The sequence below is a fragment of the Rhinolophus sinicus genome, linkage group LG06 (genome assembly GCF_036562045.2).
Source record: "Rhinolophus sinicus isolate RSC01 linkage group LG06, ASM3656204v1, whole genome shotgun sequence".
In the NCBI taxonomy this organism is placed as follows: Eukaryota; Metazoa; Chordata; class Mammalia; order Chiroptera; family Rhinolophidae; genus Rhinolophus; species Rhinolophus sinicus.
This window is the reverse complement of record NC_133756.1, coordinates 78,746,634-78,771,775: the sequence shown is the minus strand read 5'-3', so window position 1 is coordinate 78,771,775 and position 25,142 is coordinate 78,746,634. Positions and strand designations below refer to the sequence as shown.

The following is a 25,142-nucleotide window of genomic DNA, read 5'->3' as shown; positions in this document are numbered from 1 at the left end:
CTGTAATTTTCTTTTTTTGTGTTATCCTTACCAGGTTTTGGTATCAGGGTAATGTTGGCCTCATAAAATGAGTTAGGAAGTATTGCCTCTTCTTCAATTTTTGGAAGAGTTTGAGGACAGGTGTTAGATCCTCTTTGAGTGTTTGGTAGAATTCACTAGTGAAGCCAAAGCAAAAAGGAACAAGACAAATAAAGAAACAAAAACTCACAGACACAGACAACAATTTAGTGATACCAGAGTGTAGCGGGGAGGGGATGGTAGTAAAGGGTAAAGGATGTGAGATATATGGTGATGGAAGGAGAACTGACTCTGGGTGGTGAACACACAATGTGATGTATAGATGATGTATTATAGAATTGTACACTTGAAACCTATGTAGTTTTGTTGACCATTGTCATTTCAATAAATTTTAATTTAAAAAAAGTATGATGTTAGTAGCAGGTGTTTAATAGATTCCCTTTTTTAGGTTGTGGAAGTTCCCTTGTATTCCTAGTTTTCTGAGAGCTTTATCAAGAATGATTGTTGGATTTTGTAAAAAAATAAAATAAAATAAAATTCTGGCTCTCTCTAGGTGGTCATTTTTTTTCTTTAGTCTATTGATGTGGTGAATTATATTGTTTGATTTTCTAATATTGAACCAATATTGCATTAACTGTATAAATCTCATTTGGTAATGATTTATACTTTTCAAATATCAGTGGATTTGATTTGTTAATATTTTGTTCAGGATTTTCACATTTACATTCATGACAAAACTGGTTTGTAGTTTTCTTTTCTTGTATATTTTTTGTCTGGTTTTGGTATCAAGGCAATGCTGACTTCACAGAATGTGCTGAGAAGTGTTCTTTCTCTATTTTCTGAAAGACTGTGTAAACTTGGTACTACTTCTTTGTTAAATGTTTGGGATATATGCCTGTGAAGCCATCTGTGTATGAGAGGTTGTTTAAAGATTTTTTTAAATGTTTTATTTCTGTGGTAAAATATACATAAAATTTACCATTTTAACTACATTTAAATGTACAATTTAATTAACAAAATTATATATGCAATATATAATATATATAATAAAAAATTAAGTACATTCACAATATTGTGCAATAATCACCACTATCCATTTCCAGAGCTTTTTGTCATCCCCAATAACTCCTGATTCCTTCCTTCTTCTAGTCCCTGATAATCTTTATTCTACTTTCTGTCCCTATGAATTTGCCTATTCTAGGTACCTCATATAAGTGGAATCACACAATGTTTATCCTTTTGTTCTTGCTTGTTTCACTTAGCATAATATTTTTAAGGTTCATCCATGTGTCAGTTTCCTTCCTTTTAAAGACTGAATAATATTCTATTGTATACATATATCACATTTCATTTATGCATTTATCTGTTGATGACATTTGGGTTGTTTCTACCTTTCGACATTGTGCTTAGGGTGGGAGCTCAGGTCCTGGAGAGTTTTCCTCAATGTTTCTGCTCCATCCTTAGCTTTGGATGTTCCCTGTACTCTCCCATTACAGACAGATTTTTTTTCTCCATGTTCTTGCCACCTCCCAGTGGTAGACTATTGTTGTTTGTTACTTAGTGCTTGCTATCTTGGTGGTGGAAAACAAGATAATTCCTTGTCCTGATCTAGCTTCAGTCTCAGACAGACGCCATGTGCCTGGGACTTCAGGGCTGGGCTATCCCCTTCTCCCCATGGAGTAAAATTCTTCTGTGTATCTTTGGCAGGTCTTGTGTAGGAAGGGTTGTCAGATAAAACCCAATTAAATTTTAATTTCACATAAACAACAAATATTATTTTAGCATTAGTATGTCACAAATATTGAATAAGTAAAATTACTTATTGTTTGTGTGAAATTCAAATTTAACTGCTAAATCTGGCAACCCTACATGTTGGACTTTCCTGCCCTCTCCCAGTGGTATGAGACTTCTAAGGTATTGGTCTAGGACCTTGGGCCAGGACTGTTTTCTGTCCCTCCCCCAAAGATAGAGCACTTTCACTTTTAATCCTACCTCCCCACAATGCACGTTCACCTGTGCCCTAGGACTAACAGTATTTCTTGCCCCTGTCACCGTGAGTTAAAGCATTAGTTCCACAGGGAAAAAGGGTCTGAGCGGGATTCATAATTTTCCTGAAGTGGCAGCATTTCCCTCCTCCATTCACCACCACAAGAGGCTCTCTCCAATCTCCTGAGCTACCCACCCTCTCAGGCATACCAATGGGAATCTGGTGACAGTCTGTAGGGAAGAGCCTGTAGGTGTGTACAAATTCTCCTCATGTCAGTTGGGCACCTCTCACACTAGCAATGTGTTAATTTTTAGCTCTTACCTGCTTGTGTTTTACCTACCTTCTTTTCCTGCCATGTTCTACCACTGGTGGGCAAGTGCTCATATCCTGTTTAGCCTTGAAAGGGCCTGCTTTTCCTTGGATTTAGAGCTATTTATTTAGCCTATGACCTTAGGTCTCTGATGGTTTCAACAAAAGTTATAAGCATATAGTATATCTAGATTTTACTTGTTAGAGAGCGATATTCCTTTTTTCTGTATATTTAGAACTCCTTATCTTTCTTTCTATTTTATTATTGAGATTTCAATTAAGACATAATAAAATAGAACTTTAAATAGGCACGTTGGAATCTTCTTTAATTGGCTGTACAAAGTGCATAGATATTTTTTTATTGTAATAAAGAAAATGCCTAGTGCCTTACCTTTATTATCCAAATATATATTAGGGACATTATTTAACCAACAGTATAACCACACAGATGTTTTTACAAGGGATTTTTAGGAGGATTGAGAGCCATCTTTCAATGAGGTTGTCTCTTTTTCATACTACTTGGTTCCTAAGGGCTATCTGCTGATCCTAATTAGGGTTGTCAGAACTACCAAACCACTGAACTTGAGGTGTATGATAAAATGAATTATTTCAAATTAAGATCTCATAAAACCACCTTTGGAGTCACCTGTTTAGCATACATAGGCATTTTTAAATTATTTTCATAAATTTTAGCATTGCACAGTCCACTTCCTAATTATTTGCTGCCTATTTGAGCTAATTTGAAATGATACTCAAGAAAGAGACTTGCTGCATAATGTGTATAATTTGCTCTACCACTTGGACTTAAGAGTTGCTGTCTTTACGTAGCCGTTATGCCTAGTATTACTTTCTATTGCTGACAACATGACTGGAATGGGATGTGTAAGTAGCTCACAGCATCATACCAGGGTTCAGTTGGGAATCTTGAGGTATACTTATGACCACCTTTATTCCACATTTAGTCCATTCTCTTTGGGTCACTCCATTTTTATTTTTATTATTTTTTTAATTTTTGGTACTCCATCAGCTCTGCCTGGATGACTCTGTTTATTCATCTTTTGCTGTTACCTTCCCATCTCCCAACACTTATTTCAGCACTTTATGAAAAATAACTGGTTGTTTAAAAAATTATTAAAGTAACATGCTTATAACTATGACCTAATTGTGGTGGTATTTGCTTTCTCAACCTCACTGCCAAATAACAAATGTAGGGAAAATATTCATTTTAGAGAAATCAACATATTGCGATTTAAGCAGTAAGATACTTAATTTAAGTCATCATGGGTTTCCTATATTTTCTTATGTAACTTGGCTCCATATTTTCTATTTGAATAACCCAGAGGCATCTGAAACTCAGCGTGTCCAGACAGTAATCATTTCCCACCAATCCTGTTCCTCGTCCTGTGTTCCCAGCCTCTGTGAATGACACTACCATCCATGCAGTTTCCCAAGCTAGGAACCTGGGAGTAATCCTTTGCTCTTCTCTCCTTTCCAGTTCCTACATCCAAGTTGTGCTCAAGTTCTATGAATTCCCCCTCTTCCCCAACCAGCCCTCTTCTCTCCATCCTCACTGCCAATCCACATTTAAGGCCCTTATTATTTTTCACCTGGCTTTCTGCAAGGCCTTTTAACTGAGTTCCCTGTCTTCAGTCTCACCTACTAGAATATGACATCACCCACAAGGCTCTCAAGATGCTCATTCTAAAATCAAAATCCTTCAAAATCTCCCCAAGTTCTCTGAGGAGTCCAAACTTCCTGGCATAGCATGTGAGGATGTTTTTCATCTGGCCCTTCCTCCTTTTTGCTCAAATCTTGGCTCTCCCAACTTTGCACTATATACTCCCACCTTGGTAAACCACTTCATGTCCTCAAAGGAATGACAGTCTCTCTGGCAAAAATACTTTTGTGTCTATAATATCCTCCTTTGAAACTGCCCTTTATCCAAGCTTCATCATCTAGCTGATGGCTGTATCCTCAGGACGTAAACTGGAGGGGTGGCTTTTGAGCCAGACAGGCCTGAGTGTGAAAGCTGACTTGGCCATTTGCTCAATCTCTTTGAGCCTAATTTTCTTATCTGTAAAAAAGGGCAGATAATACCAACCTTCTAAGATTGCCAGGAGGACATAGAAATAATAAATAAAAAGGCTCTGGTGGTAAAGACAATAACAACAACACTATATATAGCTCTTATTATGGTCTAAGTAGGATTCTGAGTGCTTTATTCATATTAACTCACTTATTACTCCAGACTCAGTTCAAAGTAACCTTCTCCTTCTTATTTCTCAAGACTTGCTGAAATGTCTTTGCTGATTATTTTCTATTTTTATCCCCCTACCCCGGATCCATTCTTATCCTTCTCTGTCCCCCCAGTTCCCTGGGAGACTACGCATATGGAACACATCACTTAGTTAGGCAACTTTACTGGCTTCCTGGTGGATTTGGCTTTTGAGTGACATCAGAGAGCAGTTGGAGAGAAAGGCCAGAGCATCTCTTCTCCATTGCCTCCCTTATCAAGTCACATTTCTGGCAGTGGGGCTTCTTTCTCTGTATTAGTTTGCTAGGACTGCTGCCATAACAAAGTACCACAGACTGGGCCAACGACATCTGTTATTTCTTTAAACAACAGAAAATTACTGTCTTACAGTTCTGGAGGGAGAGATTCCAAGACCAAGGTGCCAGCAAGGTTGGTTCTTTCTGAGGCCTCTCTCCTTGACTTGCAGATGGGTGGCTTCCACCCTGATGACCAAATTTTACCTTAATTATCTCTGCAAAGACCCTGTCTCCAAATATAGTCACATTCTGAGGCACTAGGGATTAGGACTGCAACATACTAATTTGAGGGACACACTTCAGCACATATCACTCCCCAATGACAGTGCTAGTCAGGTGGCCTACTGCCATGGCTTCAGCTTCTACTGGGCTCCAATCTGTTCTTCTGCTACCCACTTCAGGCTTAGGGATGGCAACAGCTGCCCACTCTCATAGTCTGCTGCTGCCTCAGCAGCTTCTTTGGGTTTTCTCAGTCCTGCCACACTGAGGACTTTCATGAGGAAATTCCTCATTGCAGTTACCTGAACTATCTGATTGAATTTCGTTTCCTACTGAGACACTGATACAGTGCCTTCTCTGTGAGTTCCTTTAGCTACTTCCCTCTCCTGTCCCCAACACTTAGCGTAGAGTATGGCAACAGTCTGACTCCATGCCCATGTTCCCTACGGAGCTTCACGTTCCTTGGGGGTAAAAACCATGCCTTTTTATTTTTTGTATCTTTAAGGCTTGACCTGGTGTCTCGTGTGTAATAGATAGTCAATGTTTGTGGTACGATATAATCATTGACTAATGTTGCTCTTACCCCAAGCTCCCCCATCACCCTCTGTCCAGTCTTACTTTAGATACCTGGTGTGTCACCTCCAGAAACAGCTTCCTGGTGGGTCTCACTGCTCCCTAGCTCTTCCACCTTCAGTACTAACGACAGATCAATCTTCCTAACAGAAGATTAATCAGAGAGCTGAGGCATTCAAAGCATCCACACTCAGCCTTAAGCTCCCTTCGATTTCTCATTGTCCCACAATGCCCGTCACCACCAGGCATTTTCCAGCCTGGAACATACCTCTACTGCCAGCCTTTGTGCCACTGCTCACACACCTCCCTTCAGCTGATGCAGTTGTTGCCCCCCTTGCCTTCAGTTAGAATCTCATCCATCCTTCTCAGGGTGGATGTTCACAGTATTACCATATCACTGTTACTGACCAAACAAAAGCAGCATGGGGTAGGAGCAGAATTTACAGGCCTGAAGGCTTTGATCTATGCTGAGGATTAACCTCTGAGCTACCAAGTGGTGGGAAGGTAGGGCAATCCCAGGGGAGGTGCCTGGGTAATGAGGGGGGACTAAGACAGCAAATAATTTCTGATACTGTTCATCTGTGTGGTCCCAAGAAAATCGTTTAATGTTTTGGTGCCTTAGTTGCCATGTGGTTTAGACTAGAGTCTTATGAATCTAAGAATCAAAGGTGCTTCAAGTTGTACAATTCAATTTTCTTCAATATATGCCAAATTTGATTTGCTGAATTTTCTCATTACCAACAATCTATCTCTTGAGGCCAGGTTTTCTTCAAGAAATGCTCGAGAAAAGGTTTCCCAAAGCTGACTATTTCCCAAACCTGTATGTACGCATATGTACGCATACAGACACACACACGCACAGACACACACACGCACAGACACACACACACTCACAGACACACACGCACAGACACACACATGCACAGACACACACACGCACAGACACACACAGCTTTTATTTATTTGCAGCTTCTCTCAAGTTCAAAGGTTCCCTTGAAAATGGTACCTGTGAGAATCCCGTAAAGGGCAAGGTGGGAGGGTGGGGCAGAGGGATGGTGAGAGGTAAGAAGCCACTAAAATCCGTTTTGGCTTATAAACAAGAGCACATTCTGGTACTGCCCTTATTACATCTGGGCTTAAGGTACATGCATCACTCCCTACAACACTTTTGGAAATGATACTTTATAAAACAAGAGTTCCAGGATGTGGCACAAAGACAGGCCAATCTTATATTCCTGACTCTAAATAACCAAAAGTGTACTTGAGATAAACGACTGTGTATGTTTGAAAAGAGCTTTTATACCAGAAATACGGAAACATAAGGATGCCTGTTTTACAGAAAAGAAGAGCCAGCTGCAGCAGTTCTAAGAGTGCCCTCCTCTAACCTCCTAAAAGCAAGTTTGACAAACTCAGAGTATGCTACATTATATGGAAATTATTTACGTGGAAGTCTCTCTTTCTCACTGACTTACAAATATTAATAAATGTTGCTTTTATTTCCGTATCAGCTTCTGGCACAATGCCTAGAACATAACAGGCTTTCAATAAATGTTGGTTGAATGAATAAAAATGCCACCTCAGGGCTTGGAGACGGGGAATATGCATGGATGCCCAAGACCATGTTACTGCAGAGCAGTAACTGGGCTGAGGGACAGTCGACAGCGAGTGGATTGAAAACAAGGAAGAAGATGACTGGTACAAAAGTAATTGCGGTTTAAAAGATTAAAAATAATTGCAAAAACCACAATTACTTTTGTACCAACCTAAGAAATAAAATGATCCTGGCCTGTTGTCTAGCCTGAGAAGCACTTATTTATGATGGTTTTCTCATAATTCACAGGGTTTTACTGATGAATGATTAATCAAAATAATGATAAATATTAAATGTAAAACCCAACAGAGTGTTAAATAATGACACCATTATGTCATATGAAATGGACTTCCCCTCTCACAAGTGAAATTTCTCTTGGGACATTCCATGCTCTGAGGAAACCCCCTTCTCTCTGCAGACCCCTACTCAAACATTTTTAAATGTCTTCAGACCTAGTTTAATTTCTGTTTTACATGAAAGGGTGAAAAACAAACAAAACTAACCAATACAAAGTTCTTCAAGAGGGAATAACTCTAAGGGAACATTTAGCAGATGGGTGTTAGGCTCTGTGAAGGCTGCCCTTGCCCAATCATTTCTCAGACCTGGGGCTTCCCTTGCCTTTTCCCCTTATGTCTTCACTTCTGGGCTGCCCCTTGGCCCTTGCAGGCATTTGAAGAAGCAGAAGTGAGCCTTAAAAGAGCAGCTGGCCATGCAGGTGTGGTAAATGCAGACAGATGGGATCCTCCAATCAGGGTTACTTAGGGGCTATCCACTGTCCATGAGATTATAGGCCATGCGGTCATTATAAAGATTTGGAGACCATGAACATGATATATAGAAGGCAACTGGTAAAGGCTCCTGGGTATGTCTCTGTGCCTAGGTGAGTTAGGGTAAGAAAGCAAGGCACAAATTGTATCTTATACCAGTCCTGTCAGACCCAGATAAAATAAATAATATTCTATTGAGTCTAAAAAGATGTTAGTGGTTCAGATTTTGTCAGCTGTTTTGAGCTGGGATCATCAACCACAGGAAGTTTCGGTTTTCTTAAACCATGAAAGTTTTGAAGGAACTGTTTGTTATCTCAGGTAGACTTTCCTTGACAGAGATAGGAAAGACCATTGGTCAAGTCAAACCATTCCATACAAAAAAAATAACCATAGCCCACCTGCAAGATGGATGTTTATAAGTCAGGAATGGTTTCTTAAGCACAGTTCATGATGTCAAGGGCAGAGCTACAGGGTATAGGGCTCTGCCAACCATAGCTCTGGCTGCAAACCAAGGGGCAAAGTCAGCAATATGGGAAAGTACTGTCTCTCTCTCACCAGGGTGCACAGCACCAGTTTAGAAAACAAAGGACACTTTGGTCACTCCTAGATAACTGAGCCATCCCACATGGAAATTGCATTGCTTTAGAAAAGTGAAGATAGGTAGATAGAATGCTGATCAAGTACATGGCAAATAAAATGAACTATTTGTGAACCTTACACCTGAACAAGTGCAACAACCTCCCATTGTGTTTTCTCTCCTTAGTCAACAAACATCTGAATGTTTCCTCACGTAGTATGAACTATTTGAGGTGCTGGATTCTCAGACTGATGACAACTGGCCCTGCCCTAATGAAGCTTCCAACTTTGGAAACTAGGTATGATGACAATACACAGGCATGTGTTATGACCTGTAGGCTGACAATAGCGTCACCTCCCACCCAATGTTTAGGAACCAGGCTGCCTTACCTCCCCTTTGCCCAACAGTCTGCTCTGTAGCCTGCCTAACAACTCCATTCCTCGTACCCTGGTCTTGTGTCTGCCAGCCCTCCTGGAAACCTGCACGCCGACAGGCTTTACTGACCCCCAGCCACATGCCTGCTATCATCTCTCCATTTCCCTCCTTCCAGGTTCTCCAACCCCATCTCTCTGCTCTGCTCACCTACCTAGATATCTATTCTTGTTGCTGTCCTTCTGTGACCCCACACTCTCCAGATGTCTCTGCTTTGAGATTTCAGCTCCCCAAACCTCGTAAGTGGAAGGAGGAAACCAATTCATAATCAGAAGACTGCCTGGAGGGCTGGAAATAGGTGGCCTTTTAAAGGTTGAGGTCATTGAGGGACCCATCTGCAAGGTCAGGCTGCTCTGCATAGCCTGAAGCAGTCAGCTGGGTATCCTCTTTCTGGACACTTCTGGAGAAACAGAAGATGTTTTGTGCTTTTGCTTTGGGAGTTCTAGATTCCCCTTTTTCTTTTTTCCACAATTCATTAGATTTTAGCTTTCTTTTACTTTCAGTCATGCTTTGGCTAGATCAACTCTTCATTTTACCTTCTTGTTCTTAATTTGTTCTTATTGAACAGTGGCCTAAGAATTCTGCAGAGGACTAGCACTATCTATTAGTATAGATTTAAGTGGTTATCAAGCGAGAAAAAGAGAGAAGGAAACGATGACAAAGCAAAAGAGACATTTCATCCCTAAAAGACCTTATCCTTGTGGCTCCACTGTACATAATAAGAGTGGCAGGATGTGCATTTGGCTCTCCAAGGGCTGGGGACATTTCTGGTCGTCATGATTAAGAGGGGTGCTCCTGGTATATAGTAGAGGCCAGGAATATTGCTAAATATCTTACAATGCACAAGACAGCCCCGCGACAACAACAAAATGATCCATCCCCAAATGTCAGCAGTGCCAAGGCTGAGAATCTCTGGATTCTCAGTATGGATTTCAGTATGTTCAAACGACCAAGGAAGATTACGTAACTACTTCTCACTTGAGCAGAAGTTTATCTCAACTCTCTGAAATTATCAATAACATCCCTAATGATTTGGCTGACTCTAATGGTTAAGCTTCTGCTTATGGGCTTTTATACACTTTCACCTTAAAGTTCAAAGAATTGCTGACTAAATACACCACTAACCAGTTATCCTTAACCACATGGGTATGGACCAGCTGGTCCATGTGACCAATAGGCCCTTCCTCACTAAGCACACATGAAGGCTTAATTGTTTGGAAGTTGTTGCCAAAATCTGTGGTGTTGGGTGTGCTGAGAGACAGAAAGACAGCACGTATAAAAGTGGAAGTAAAAATCTTACATGGAGTGAAATTCCACTAAGCTTATGATGCCTTAAAAATGTTATGAGTGAGAGAATGAAAATAATAGATTCTACTTTAGATGTGAAGCATGCCATCTTTCTCTGGAGTTTCCTTCCTTTCCTTTTTTCCATAGTCAGGAGTTATAGAGAATAAAAGAAGGAAGAAAGGAAGGAGTTTGGAAATGGGCAGCCTATCTGTTCACCATAAGGGCTCCAGCTCTAAGGTAGTGCTATGAAAAGAGAGAAAACCAGGACATGTTGCCAAAGTGGATCAGACTTCCCCTTTTCCTTTTTAGTCATAGAAACACAAGACATGACAAACTGATAATTACTGTTATGAGGAAGAGAGGTGCGGTCAGGTTCAAGGATAAGATAAAGGAGAGTGAGGGGAGATAGAGTCTTTCATGGAGAAGTCCCCAGCCACCGCCCCCCCCCCCCACATACACACACACACACAGGGATAAACTTTAAAAATCTGACTCTTCTGATTTGCTATGTTAACAGTGTCCCCTTTTCTCACTTAACCAAAAACAAACAAAAAAAGTGAGAATCTGAAATTGAGAATCTGGGCTCGTGGGTTTTGCAGGACCATACTGAAAGCTAGTCGAGTGCCAGTTGTGACTGTTAGGGGACAGCCGTGGCAGGTCTGGGGCCCAGGAAAGATTGTTAAGTGGATGATCTGAGCTAGAGAAATAAGTTTACAAGAAATAAATAAGAGAAAGGACATGTCCCAAACAAATGACAGAAGAAAAATTTGGTATGGATTTCTCATTTACGGGCAAGTACCAACTTATAAACAGGTTGTCTTTTCGAAAGTTTACCTGACTACTGGAAGTAACAATAGCACAAGTAGAATGGAAGAAAATAGAAGTAGTTCATTGGCTGCTGGATAGGATTTTCAAAAATTCATAGTCCAATGCTTATTTTAAGGAGGAATAAAATGGTTCAGAAAAGTTGATCATCTTGCCCAAGATCACTCTAAAATTTAGAAACAAAGGTCGGTCTTGGGATTCCCCAGGCAGTCCACTAATCATGGGGTTGTCTACACACAGGAAGGCAGTAAAAAAAATGCTGATGAGCAATGGGGTAAGAGGTGGGCTACCCAGGTGACTGGGAGGCGGGAGGAAGAAGAGGAAGTGAAGGTGGTAGGGAAGTAATATTTCAGAAGTAAGGGGCAGGAAGGGTGATGCCTGGTCTGGGACCCATCCTACCTACAGTAGATAATTTGGGTGCACTCCTACATGCAGGGATTTGGTACATGTTGTTGCCCAGAAGATATGGTATACAAGGAAAGAAATGACCAAGATGGAGTATGCAAGTTCTTTTCAAATTGTTAGCATTCCTCAGAACCTCATTGGTGTTTTCTCAGCCCTTGAAATGCATTAATTTATTCAACATATATTTACTGAACCCCTAGCTTGTGCCAAGTACTGTCCCAGGCCACATGGAGATACGACAGGCAAAGTCTGTTTCCTCTGGAGTTTGCTTTCTAGTGAGACAGATAAAAAAGAAGCAAGTAAATATGTCTGATTATGTAAAGTGCTATGAAGAAAATAATACAGGATAAATATGACAGTGACTGGAGAATCTACTGTGTGGCCAGGAAAAGCCTATTTGAGGAGATGACATCTAGTGACATGCAAAGGGCTAGGGGTTGAGATGTCCTACATAGAGAGCACAGCCCACACAAAGGCCCAAATGCATGACCAAGCCTGGTAGGTTCAAGGAACACCCAAAAAGCCAATGTGGCTGTAACTTGGTGAGTAAGGAGGGGGAGATGAAACGAGGTCATCAAGGGGCTGAGCTCAGCCATATCAAACTGATACACACGTTCATTTGACAAATATTTATTAAGAACCTCCTATGCGCGGGGCATATTTGAAGATATAAAAATGAAATTGAGACAGTCTATCTCAAGAATTCTGTCTCCAGGGAAGAAGTTAAAAGAGTTTCGTCAGGGTGACAGAATATTCAAAACACCTCTGCTACAGGTTAGAAAGTGTTCCACTCCAGACAGAATCGCAATGCAGACAGTGCTATGTTGTTTAGCAAGGATAGGGGTTTCCAGGAGAAACTTTATCAACACATCACATCCATGCACCACGAGAGTCAGTTTATAATCTAAAGTACGGGACACACTAGACGTCCAAAGCTACGGTATAAGGTCTGAGATCTGGCCATCTGCTCCCCCAGGGTAGAGAGGTAGGGTCATTCCAGAGATGAGTAACCGAGCGCACCTTTCCTCACCGGGCGAGCCTTCTCGCTCTTCGTGGGTGGGGGAGGGCCATAGGAATCCCCCCACCCCGGCCTAAAACCGTCGCCTTCAGAAAACCCGGGCAGGGGAGCGCGGTGATTAGCACCTGATTCACCGAGGCAGTCAGGGCAGGGCGGCGACTGCTCGTAACAGCCTCCGCCCCCCACCGCCCGAGTCGCCCCAAGGGAAAACGCCTGCGGGAGTTTTGGTGACTCTGACCTCCCGGGAGCGGGCCAGTGACGCGCCGCCGTGGAGCAGAGGCGACGCCTGCGCGACCCCGGGCCCCGCCCGCCTCCGGGAACGCGCGGGCGGCTAGCGCGGCGCGTGCGCTCTCGGCCACTGCCCCGCCTCCGGGCGCGGCCACCTCGGAACCCTGGTGCCCCAACAAGCCCCCGCCCGACTGCTGGGGACCCTTGGTTCGCGTCCCCTCTGCACCCGCCTGACGGCGAGCAGCGGGGGTTCGTGCGGCGCGGGTGCGGGCGCGGCCCCGGGAGCCCGACTACAAGTCCCAGGGAGCCGACCTGGGAGGGGCGCGCGGGACTCACGCGGGCGGTGCGGGGCAAAGCGAGACCCTTTCCCGGCCAGGACGTCGCTGCCTGGGCGGGCTCGAGCCGGCAAGTCCAGGCGGACGGGTGGAAAACCCCGTCCGTGCCGGGTCCCTGGAACACGCCGAGTCGCCCGGACGTCCCTGATTACCATTGTTGTTTGTACTTCGAGCACGAAATTCCCTGCGCCTCCTCCCCTGCCGCCCCACCCGCTGCTCCTCCTCCGGTTGTAACACGCCATTAGGGAGCCTGCGACCTCATTGCCAGGGGTGCTAGAGTTCGTATTCAGCCACCATGGGGAATGGGATGAACAAGGTAACATGTCTTTTTTTCTTTTGTGCTGGTTTTGCCTCCACTTTCCAGCCTTCCCTCCGGCTGGTGTTTGCTGGGCTAGGAAAGCCCCCGGCGCTCGCCCTGCCGTCGCTCCCCCACCTGCCTCACTGGTGTCCCATTCCTCCGAGACTTGGACGTGGGGAGGAGGGGAGGTGGGGGGACGGAGGGGGCGGCGTATCTGGAGCGGTGGTCGCGAAGTCTGTATTTTGGGGCGCCCCGCTCCAGGTTCCCTGGCGGCCCTGCCACCCTCGGTATTTTGCGGCTGAGAACCAGCCGTGCCCTTTAAAAGCGTTGACAGTTGTTCTGCGGAAACGTCGGCAGAGCTCTGAGCGCTGTGGTTTCTTTTTCTCCCCTCCCCTTCACTTCCAATCTGGGCTCTTAAAGGGTCACCACCCACATCATCAGTAAACTGCAGTAGATAGGTGTCTATTCTGTAGTTTCCTCTTTCTCCCCAAATTTGTGTGTGTGTGTGTGTGTGTGTGTGTGTGTGTGTGTGTACGCGCGCACAGATAAGTTTTTCTTGTGGACAGAGAAGTTGACAGAGGCCTAAATCCTGAGGTGTTTTCAAGTACCTGGGGTTCAGTGGGTGGTGAGAGAACAGATTCAGAGCTGATGTGGCTTCTGTTGGCTGGCTGCCTGTGCTGATTATAACTTCTAGAAAAACCCTGTCGTTCTCTTCTTTATCTCTGTTCTGGCCCCCACCCTCTGCTGTCTTTTCTCCAGAACCACCCTCCCCTCCCCTTACTAGGCTGAGGAGTAGTCTTGTGTCTTTCCTGTCACTGGAAGGTACCAGATTCCAGCTCTTGCAGTTGAGAGTTGCCTGGGATGTGTATATTCAGGTCAAACACAAGGTTAAGAATTTTGTGATCTGGTAATGCTGGTTTAAAGGAAAGACTTAACAAGCTTTTAAAAAGACCTCAGCAAAAACAAGTTCATAGATCTTTGAAATGGTCCTGGATCAGAGATTAGCTTCTGGTCTTCTGCTTCTCTTCATTGAATGCCACTCACCCACACCTCCACATACATTCAGCTTTCAAATTTGGTGGGTGTAACAATGTGGCTTTCCTTCTCTATTGATTTGTCTCAGCACTGGGGTCTGCAGAGATTTGGTTCTTTCAGCTGGAGTGTTAGACATGGGGTGGGGTGTCAGGAGTCAGGGTGGGGAAGGAACAGTGCAGCAGGACTAGTCCTGTGGACCTACTTAACTCTTTTCACCTGCCCACAGTGTGTTTCTTGTGTCTTGCCGACCCAGTTTATGAAAGAACTATTGTGTGTTTTAGGCCTGCGTATCTGAGGGTTTTTTTGGTAACCAGAATTGTATTCATTGTATGTGGGGTGTTTTTGTTGGGGGAAAGGGGTGTCGGGCTGTGTTCAAGTTTGGAAACAGACTAATTGTCTTTTGGATAAATACTTGCATTATGTCCCCATTAGTACTGGAATCCATCAGCACAATGAGCCTTCTGCTTTTTAAATGAAAACAGAACAATAAAGCTGCTTTCACAAGTTTGTGGGCTCTGTCTGCCTTCCCATTAATTGTGGTCATACCTCAGCTTTCCTTTGGTTCTTTCTACAGTTTATTTCCACTTATATTATTCATTCTCCAACTCTTTCAACATTTAATTTATTATATTTATATTATAATTCAAAGAACATATTTCAAAATACAAATGATTGCCTAAGGGTTCAAAATTAATTTCAGGCTTTTCAGCAAAAGGAGTCATATTCATATCATAATTTTACTTTTCAAAGAAAGTAATACATTTCTTGATGATGTTATTATCCTAACCATCTTATATTGTAAATAGAACCACTATCTCCAATGTAGAAATGGAGAGACATATGTATAGACAGATTTAGAGATGTCATTAATAAAACAAATATTTATTGTTTACTTACTACTGCATTAGGTGCTATGCCCACTGAGGGGGTGGGGTAAGTGTACATTGGTAAATGATGGAGACAAACATCTTTCACAACACCTTCAGTGTAGACCAGCAATTGCCAAATAGAAAAATATGAGCCATATACTTAATTAAAAATTTTCCAGTAATCACATTAAAAAGTAAAAAGAAACAGGTCAAATTAATTCTAGTAATGTATTTATTTAACTGAAATATGATCAGAATATTGTTATTTCAACATATAACCAATATATAAAATTATTCATAGAATGGTTTACAGTTTTTTGTACTAAATCTTCAAAGTCTGGTGTGTATTTTATATATAAATCACATCTCATTTGGGATTAGCCACATTTTCAGTACTCAGCATGTGGCTAATGACTATTGTATTACATGGGTGTGTGTGTGAGAGAGAGAGAGAGAGAGAGAGAGAGAGAGAGAGGAGGAGAGAACACATGCACAGGGTCGGGAGGAGTGGAGACTCCAGAGGATAAAATCAGCAATTTCAGGAGAGTAGGGTAAGTGTAATTCAACCCAGGACAAGATGATTAAGCTAAGATCAGAATGAATTGCTCAAAGTTACAAGGTTAGTTGGTGGCAGAGTAGATTGCTAGAAGCCAAAATTAAAAGCCTCAACTAGACTTTGTTCATGTATTACTGTGTGACTTGGAACTGGGCTTCATATTTTCCCCATCTGTCAAACAAAAGGAATGGTTGATTTGCAGAATCAGTGGAATTATTATAAGGTGCTTAACCACAGAAGTGCTTTTGTAAGAACATTTATAAGAACGTACAATACCCTTAGAACTAAAAACATAATTTGCAGTATGTGTGTCCTGACGTTACTGGGACAAGATTTCGTTTCAATCTCACTCAAGTTGGTCATCCTTGGCAAAAGAAAACTTAGGAACTAAACAATGTAGATTCCGTTCTGACTGTTTTGAGTATAGCAGTTTTTATTTATATTTCATGCCCTTATGGAGGATCTTATCCATGTTCCAGTCTCCTGTGGACAAATGTCATACTCAGTTAGGTGTACACAGTGTGTTACACAGAGAATATAAGGGAAAGAGGCTTCTGGATTTTGGCCAATTGAAGATGATGAAGAAATAGAGAAAGAACACGACAGTTGTGATCTGTTATTTTTTGAGCCTCATGTCATGTACCTACAGTTTATAAAATCTAAGCTTCAACGTAGCCCCAAGAGGTCAGTCTGTCTGATCCTCTTTGTACAAATTGGGAAATGGAGACTTGGAGAGATTAAGTAGCATGACTAAGGTCCTAATGCTAGGAAGTGGCAGAACTGGGTGTGGAACCCAGTTCCCACTGATTTTAAAGATAGTAGAAGTCTTTCCTTTGAGCTACGATGCCAGTTCATCCCAAGTGAGTTTTAAAGATGCTGAAAAATAACCTGAAAAATCTCCCGAGTTCCAGATTAACTGCAAAATAAGAAAGCCACTTCCTCGCCTCCTTCATGTTTGACATTGATAAAGAGTAGGAGGGAAAGGCATACAACTAAAATGATCATTTCATTGGTCTTTGTGCAATTCCCAAGCAGAGCCTCTGAACTGGCCAAAGTTATCATCACTAATGAGTTTACAATGTGCCAGTGCACCTTCTGAACCTTCCCCACACAGAACTCATCTGACCCTCACCCCAACCCCATGAAGTAGATACCGTTGTTTTTATAGATGAGATGCACAGAGATTAAATGACTTGCCCAAAGTCACCCATCTGGTCAGTGGCATAGCAGAGCCTGGCCTCCAAGCCAGATGATCTGGTTCACAGCCATTAGTAGAGTGCCTCATTACGCTGCTACAAAGGTCAGTCTAATGCTACAAAGGTCAGTGTAGTCAACGTCTCTAGCAGGATTAGGGTTAAACTCACAGGCTACTGCCTGCAAAGGTCATGTTTTGGGAGACCCTTTGCAAACTCTTAATTGACTCAAAGTTCTCTCAAGTGTCTAAACCTCCAAATCTTTTGGGGGAGGGCCTATAAAGAAAACTATCCTCATTGTCATCTTATTGGTCTCACTAAAAACAAAAATCCAGTTTCTCTAGCCAAGGATTTTGTCAGAGAAATCATCGTGAAATGCTTCTTCATGTGCATGTTTTTGTCTTGATCAACCTGAACTAATGACCTAAAAGTGGGCTAAAGTGTTAACATTCTAGGGAGGGATGTGAGGCCCTCTGGCACTGATGTCTTTTCCCCACTGATTCCAAGGTGGGTCCAGTTCACCCAGCACTCTGGTGGCCTCTTCCTTCCTTGCTGCTCTGTGTTTTCTGAAAGCAGCCTTTCTGGTGGAAATGGCTGCTTTCCCAGTATTTCATGGTCATGAGAGGCAAACACATTAATTGGTGCACCACTTTTTCATGAGAAGCCAACTGTTGTGAAATAAAGTGGGGTGGGACTGCCAGAAAGCCTGATTTGGGGTGTCTATACCACTCAGCTACTTAATGGTGTGATCTTGAACAAGTCACTTAATGTTTCTGAGCTTCAATTTCTTTACCTCCCTTGATTCATAGAGACTGTGGCTATCTTATCTAGTGTCCTTATGTGCTCTAAAATGAGTATAATGATACCCTTCCCCCTCAGTTTCTTTCTCTTTTTTTCTTTTTTTAATTAAAGTTTATTGGGGTGACAATGGTTAGTAAAGTTACACATATTTCAGGTGTACAATTCTGTAATACATCATCTATATATCACATTTTGTGTTCACCACCCAGAGTCAGTTCTCTTTCCATCGCCATATATTTGATTCCATTTACCCTCATCTATCACACTCTCCCCCCTTTACCTCTGGTCACCACGAAACTATTGTCTATGTCTACAAGTTTTTGTTTCTTTGTCTTGTTCCTTTGTTGCTTTCAGTTTTATATTCCACATATCAGTGAAATCATATGGTTCTCAACATTTTCTGTCTGGCTTATTTCGCTTAGCATAATAATCTCAAGATCCATCCATGTTGTCACAAATGGCACTATTTCATCTTTTCTTATGGCTGAGTAGTATTCCATTGTGTATATATACCACATATTCTTTATCCAGTCATCTATCGAAGGACACTTTGGTTGTTTCCATGTCTTGGCCACCGTAAATAAAGCTGCAATGAACATTGGAGCACACGTGTCTTTATGGATCAATGTTTTCAGATTTTTTTGGTAGATACCCAGGAGAGGGATTGCTGGGTCATATAGCAGTTCTATTCTTAATTTTTGAAGGAACTTCTTCTATACTGCCTTCCATAGCAGCTGCACAATCTGCATTCCACCAACAGTGTATGTGGGTTCCTTTTTCTCCATAGCCTCTCCAGCATTTGTTATTATTTGTCTTATTGATGATAGCCATTCTAACTGGTATGAGGAGGTTTATTGTGGTTTATTATTTGCATTTCTCTGATGATTAGTGATGATTGGAATTATTTTGGATATTCGCCTCTTATCAGAGACATTGTTTGTAAAAATCTTCTCCCATTCGGTTCATTGCCTCTTTATTTTGTCAATGGTTTCTTTTGCTGTGTAGAAGCTTTTTAGTTTGATATAGTCCCATTCATTTATTTGTTTTTACTTCCCTTGCCTTTGAGGTCAAACTCATAAAGCCCTCTTTGAACCAAGGTCCATTAAGTTTAGTACCTATGTTTTCTTCTATACAGTTTATTGTTTCAGGCCTTATGTTTAGGTCTTTGATCCATTTTCAGTTAATTTTGATACACCGTGACAGATAGCAGGCCAGTTTCATTCTTTTGTATGTGGCTTTCCAATTCTCCCAGCACCATTTAATGGAGAGGCTGTCTTTTTTCCATTGTGTGCTTTTGGCTCCTTTGTCAAAAATTATCTCTCCATATTTATGTGGGTTTATATCTGGATTTCCAGTTCTATTCCATTGGTCTGTGTGTCTGTTTTTCTGCCAATACCATACTGTTTTGATTATTGTTGCTCTGCAGTACAAGCTGAAGTCAGGGAGTGTGATACCTCCAGCATTGTTCTTTTTTCTTAGGATTTATTTGGCTATTTGGGGTCTTTGTGGTTCCATACAAATCTGATGATTTTTTTGTTCTGCTTCTTTAAAAAATACCACTGGGATTTTGATGGGGAGTGCATTAAATGCACATATTGTTACAATTTGAACATCTATAACCCATCAAAGGACTCTCTGCTTATCACACAGAACAGCTGAGACTCATAAGAGGATTATTTGAAGGTGGACAAACTAGGCAAGTGGGGGTAAAGGGAAGGGAGCGGAGTGGAGACGCGGCCTGCATCTGTGGCTGCGGAGATGCAGGGAGTCCCAGGACAGAACAGAGACCACAAGAGCTAAGAGGTGGGCTCTTTCCCGGCATCCCACAGCTGATCTCACCTGCCTAGAGAGCAAGATATCCAGCCTTTGAGGGAGTAACCTCAGATGAGACCTCCAGCTGGGCCCTAGGTCAGACAAAGGAAGTAAACACCATATCTGGGCCCCTCCCCCCACTCTCCCAATCCTACCCCCACCCTTCCAGAGATTCAAACTGCCCCCCCCCCAACTGAGGAGTAGTGTCAGATTACAGAGGAGCAATAGGGCTCAGGATCTGGGAAGACGGCTTGCAGCTGCTGTGACCCAGGGAAGAGGCTGGGAAGAGTGTGACACTCTGGGCTGGGCGAGAGAAGACTCCTCCATCCCCAGCCCCCACCTTTTCTGGCCTGTCTAGGGCAGGGCAATTACAACTGGGGAGACACTCCCAGGGGTCAGCAGCAGGTGGCAGAGGCAGCTCGGGGCTTTTAGCATCTCAGAAATCTTGCGCCCTCCACACACACACACACACACACACACACACACACACACACAGAAGAGGTGCCCTAAGACTCAGGAGACCTGTGCAGAAGGCTGGCAGTGTTACCCTTAGTGCACATATGTGCGGACAAGAGCAGAAACTACACTGACTTTGTAAAAACTACCATCTAGACCCCAGAGCCCCACTCATCTAGAACTGCAGTCCCCGGGTCACTCTGGGCACCAGGTGGCCGACTGCCTGCACAAGACGCAGAGGACAGCCTGGAGATTACTTGGTGGGCTTAAGCCAAGACTGGCGCTGCTTTTTTAGTTTTGTTCTGTTTTTGTATTTTTGACATTTTTGCCTGTATTGAGTGTGGGTTATCGATTGTTTTTACATGTGAGTGTATTTGATTTTTTCTTTGTTGTTGTTGTTGTTCTTATTGTGCTTGGTGCTTTGCTTTGTTCTGAAATTGCCCTACACTAGGTCCCAGCCCAAGAGGCGCAAGATTCAGCACACCCAGAGGCCAACTGCAGACCAAACCAGAATATTACCGGGTTTGACCTACAAGTGACACACCCAGAATTCTCTACAGGCACACGAGCCCATAGGGACCAAGCCTCATTTGAGCTGTCAACCCTCACGCAGCACATCATCCACCATGGGCAGAGCCAAGGTCTCACAACTAGTCAGCCTAGGAGTCAATCCCACCTACTGACAAGCCAAAAGCAATTAAAGCTCAACTTTAACAGGACAATATATACAACACAAGGGTCACCTTTGGAGCACATGCACAGGAGAATAGGGAAGTGGTGCAAGTCAAATATAAAGGACACATACTACATAAGATAACCCAGCAAAAACCAAGAACCCAGGGGATCTACCTAATACATCGAAGCAAACACAGAGAGTCAGCCAGAATGGGGAAACAAAGAAACATGTCCCAAATAAAACAACAGAAGAAACCTCCAGAACTGGAACCAAATGAAACAGAGGTAACCAACCTATCAGAGACAGAGTTCAGAACACTGATCATAAGAATGTTTAAGGAGCTTAGTGATGACATAAAGAAGGATAGAGAAATCATAATGACAACCAGTTAGAATTAAAGAATACAATAACTGAAATAAAGAACACACTTGAAGGAATTACCAGCAGGTTAGATGAGACAGAGGATTGAATCAGCTTAGGAGGCAAGTTAGCAGAGATCACCCAAACGGAACAACAAAAAGAAAACAGAATAAAAAACAATGAAGATGGTTTAAGAGACCTCTGGGATAACATCAAGTGCAACAACATGCGCATCATGGGAATACCAGAAAGAGAAGAGAGGGAGCAAGGGATCGAGAACATATTTGAAGTAATAATGACTAAAAACTTCCCTAACCTGGTGAAGGAAACCGACATACAAGCCTAGGAAGTGCAGAGAGTTCCAACCAGGATAACCCCAAACAGGTCCACACCAAGATACATTATAGTCAAAAATGGCAAAGGTTAACGACAGAGAGAATCCTAAAAGCAGCAAGACAAAGACAGAGGGTTACATACAAGGGAACTCCCATAAGACTATCAAATGACTTTTCTAACAGAAACTTTGCAGGCCAGGAGGGTGTGGCAGGAGGTACTCAAAATGATGAAAAACAAAAGCCTACAACCTAAATTGCTTTATCCAGCAAGGCTATCATTTAAAATTGAAGGAGAGATAAAGAGCTTCCCAGAAAAGAATAAGCTAAAGGAATTTATTACCACCAAGCCAGCATGGCAGGAAATACTAAAAGGGCTTCTGTAAGCAGAAGAAAGATGAAAACAATCTAACTATAAATTTAAAAATGGCAGTAACTATGTACCTATCAATAATCACTTTAAATATATATGGATTAAATGCTCCAATCAAAAGACATAGGGTGGCTGAGTGGATAAGAAAGCAAGACCCTTGCTGTATACAAGAGACTCACCTCAGATCAAAAGATACACACAGGCTGAAAGTGAAGGGTTGGAGTAAGATATTTCATGCAAATGGAAATGAGAAAAAAGCTGGAGCTGCAATACTTATATCTGACAAAATAGACTTTAAAATGAAGAATATATTAAAAGACAGAGATGGGCACTACATAATAATATAAGGATCGATCCAACAAGAGGACATAACCCTAGTAAACTTCTATGCACCCAACATAAACACACCTAAATATATAAAAACAGATATTGACTGACATAAAGACAGAGCTCAACAGTAACACTACCATAATAGGGGACTTTAACACACCTCTGACAACAAGGGACAGGTCTTCCAGACAGAAAATCAATATGGAAACAACAGCCTTAAATGATACATTGGACCAGTTGGGTTTAATTGATATTTTCAGAGCATTTCACCCCAAAACTGCTGAATACATGTTCTTCTGAAGCGCACATGGGATATTTTCCAAGAAGACCACATGATAGGCCATTAAACAGTCTTGATAAATTTAAGAAAATTGAAATCATACCAATTGTCTACTCAGGCTACAGTGCTATGAAATTAAAAGTCAACTACAGGAAAAAAACTGTAAGACACACAAATACATGAAGGCTGTATAACAAGTTACTAAATAATGAATGGGTCAACAATGAGATCAAGGAAGAAATCAAAAGATATCTCAAGACAAACGAAAATGAAAACACGACAACCCAAATCTATAGGATGCAGTGAAAGCAGTCCTAATAGGGAAATTTATAGCAATGCAGACCTACTTAAAGAAACAAGAAAAATCGCTAATCAACAGTTTACCCTTAAGGGATCTGAAAAAAGAACAGCAAAATAAACCCAAAGGGAGTACAAGGAAGGAGATAATAAAGATCAGAGCAGAAATAAATGAAATAGAAACCAGAAAAACAATACAAAAGATCACTGAATCCAAGAGCTGGTTTTTAGAGAAGGTAAACAAAATCGACAAACCTTTAGCCAGATTCATCAAGAAAAAGAGAGGACCCAAATTAATAAAATCAGAAATGAAAGAGGAGAAGTAAAAATGGACACCACAGAAATACAAAAAAATTTAAGAAATTACTATGAACAGCTATATGCCAACAAATTAGACAATCTGGAAAAAAAATGGACAATTTTCTAGAAGCATACAACCTTCCAAGGCTAACTCAAGAAGAAACAGAAAACCTGAATAGACTGATTACCACCAGGGAAGTTGAATCAGTAATCAACAAGCTCCCAACAAACAAAAGCCCTGGACCAAATGGCTTTACAGGTGAATTTTACAGAACATTCAAAAAAGAATTATGACCTATTCTCAAACTATTCCAAAAAAGTCCAGAAGGAGGGAAGGCTCCCAAACACTTTTTACCAGGCCACTGTCACCCTGATCCCCAAATCAGGCAAAGAAATTACAAAAAAAAAACAAAACTACAGGCCGATATCCTTAATAAACATAGAGGCAAAAATCCTCAACAAAATATTAACGAACAAAATTCAGCAATACATTAAAAAGTTCATACACCATGATCATGTGGGATTCATTCCTGGTATGCAAGGGTGGTTCAACATCTGCAAATCAATTAATGCAATACACATTAACAGAATGAAAAATAAAAATTATATGATCATATCAATAGATGCAGAAAAAGCATTTGACAAAATCCAGCAACCATTTATGATAAAAACTCTTAAGAAAATGGGAATAGAGGGACCATCTCTCAACATAATAAAGGCCATATATGATAAACCCACAGCTAACATCATACTCAATGGGGAAAAGCTAAAACCATTCCCCTTAAGATCAGGAACAAGGCAAGGTTGCCCACTTTCTCCACTTCTATTCAACATAATGCTGGAAGTTCTGGCCACAGCAGTCAGACAAGAAAAAGAAATAGAAGGCATCCAAATTGGTAAGGAGGAAGTAAAATTGTCATTATATGCAGATGACATGATACTGTATATAGAGAACCCTAAAGACTCCACCAAAAAACTATTAGAACTGATAAATGAATTTAGTAAAGTAGCAGGTTACAAAATTAATATTCAGAAATCAGTTGCATTTGTGTATACCAATAATAAAATAACAGAAGGAGAAATTAAGAAAATCCCATTTACAATTGCTTCAAAGACTATAAAATACCTAGGAATAAATTTAACCAAAGAAGTAAAAGACTTGTACTCAGAAAATTATAAGACACTGAAGAGAGAAATTAAAGAAGATACAAATAGATAGAAACATATACCATGCTCATGGATAGGAAGAATTGATACCGTTAAAATGCCCATACTGCCTAATTCAATGCAATTCCTATCAAACTTCCAAGGACATTTTTTACAGAAATAGAACATGTAATCCTAAAATTTATATGGAACCTTAGAAGACCCCGGATAGCCTCAGCAATCTTAAGAAATAAGAACAAAGTGGGAGATATCACGATACCTGACATCAAATTATACTACAAGGCTGCAGTAATCAAAACAGTATGGTAGGGGAATAAAAACAGACACATAGATCAATGGAACAGAATAAGAGCCCAGAAATAAATCCATGCCTATATGGTCATTTAATCTATGACATTGGAAGCTAGAATTTACAGTGGGGTAAAGACAGTCTATTCAATAAATGGTGCTGGGAAACCTGGACAGACACATGCAAAAAAATGAAGCTGGAACACCTCCTTACACTATGTACAAGAATGAATTCAAAATGGATTAAAGACTTAAATGTAAGATCTGAAACCATAAAATTCCTAGAAGACAATATAGGAAGACTGTTTACAGACGTTACCCAGAGTAAGACTTTTACTGATATATCCCCTCGGGCAAGGGAAGTAAGAGAAGTAAACATATGGGATTACATCAAACTAAAAAGTTTTTTCACGGCGAAGGAAACCATCAATAAAACAAAAAGGGATCCTACTGAATGGGAGAAGATATTTGCCAATGATATATCCGACAAGGGATTAATATCCAAAATTTATTAAAAAACTCACTCAACTCCAAAAAAACAACCCAACTAAAAAATGGGCAGAGGACATAAAGAGACATTTTTCTAAAGAGGACATAC

General features: G+C 41.5%; 1 protein-coding gene across 5 annotated transcripts in view; it reads left to right on the top strand.

Annotated features, from left to right (window-relative positions):
* The first annotated feature begins 12,876 nt into the window (after positions 1-12,876).
* The window catches only part of DUSP22 (dual specificity phosphatase 22), a 71,278-nt gene continuing 59,012 nt past the window's right edge, over positions 12,877-25,142 (top strand). For 2 of the 5 annotated variants that reach the window (XM_074335323.1, XM_074335324.1), the window contains exon 1: positions 12,877-13,437. Coding sequence is in view for 3 of the 5 variants with exons in the window: in XM_019714884.2 (XP_019570443.2) it covers positions 13,417-13,437 (21 nt within the window). In the remaining 2 variants the exon portion in view is untranslated. The remainder of the gene's footprint in view (positions 13,438-25,142) is intronic. The other 3 variants (XM_019714884.2, XM_019714885.2, XM_019714886.2) reach the window with 3 other exon arrangements.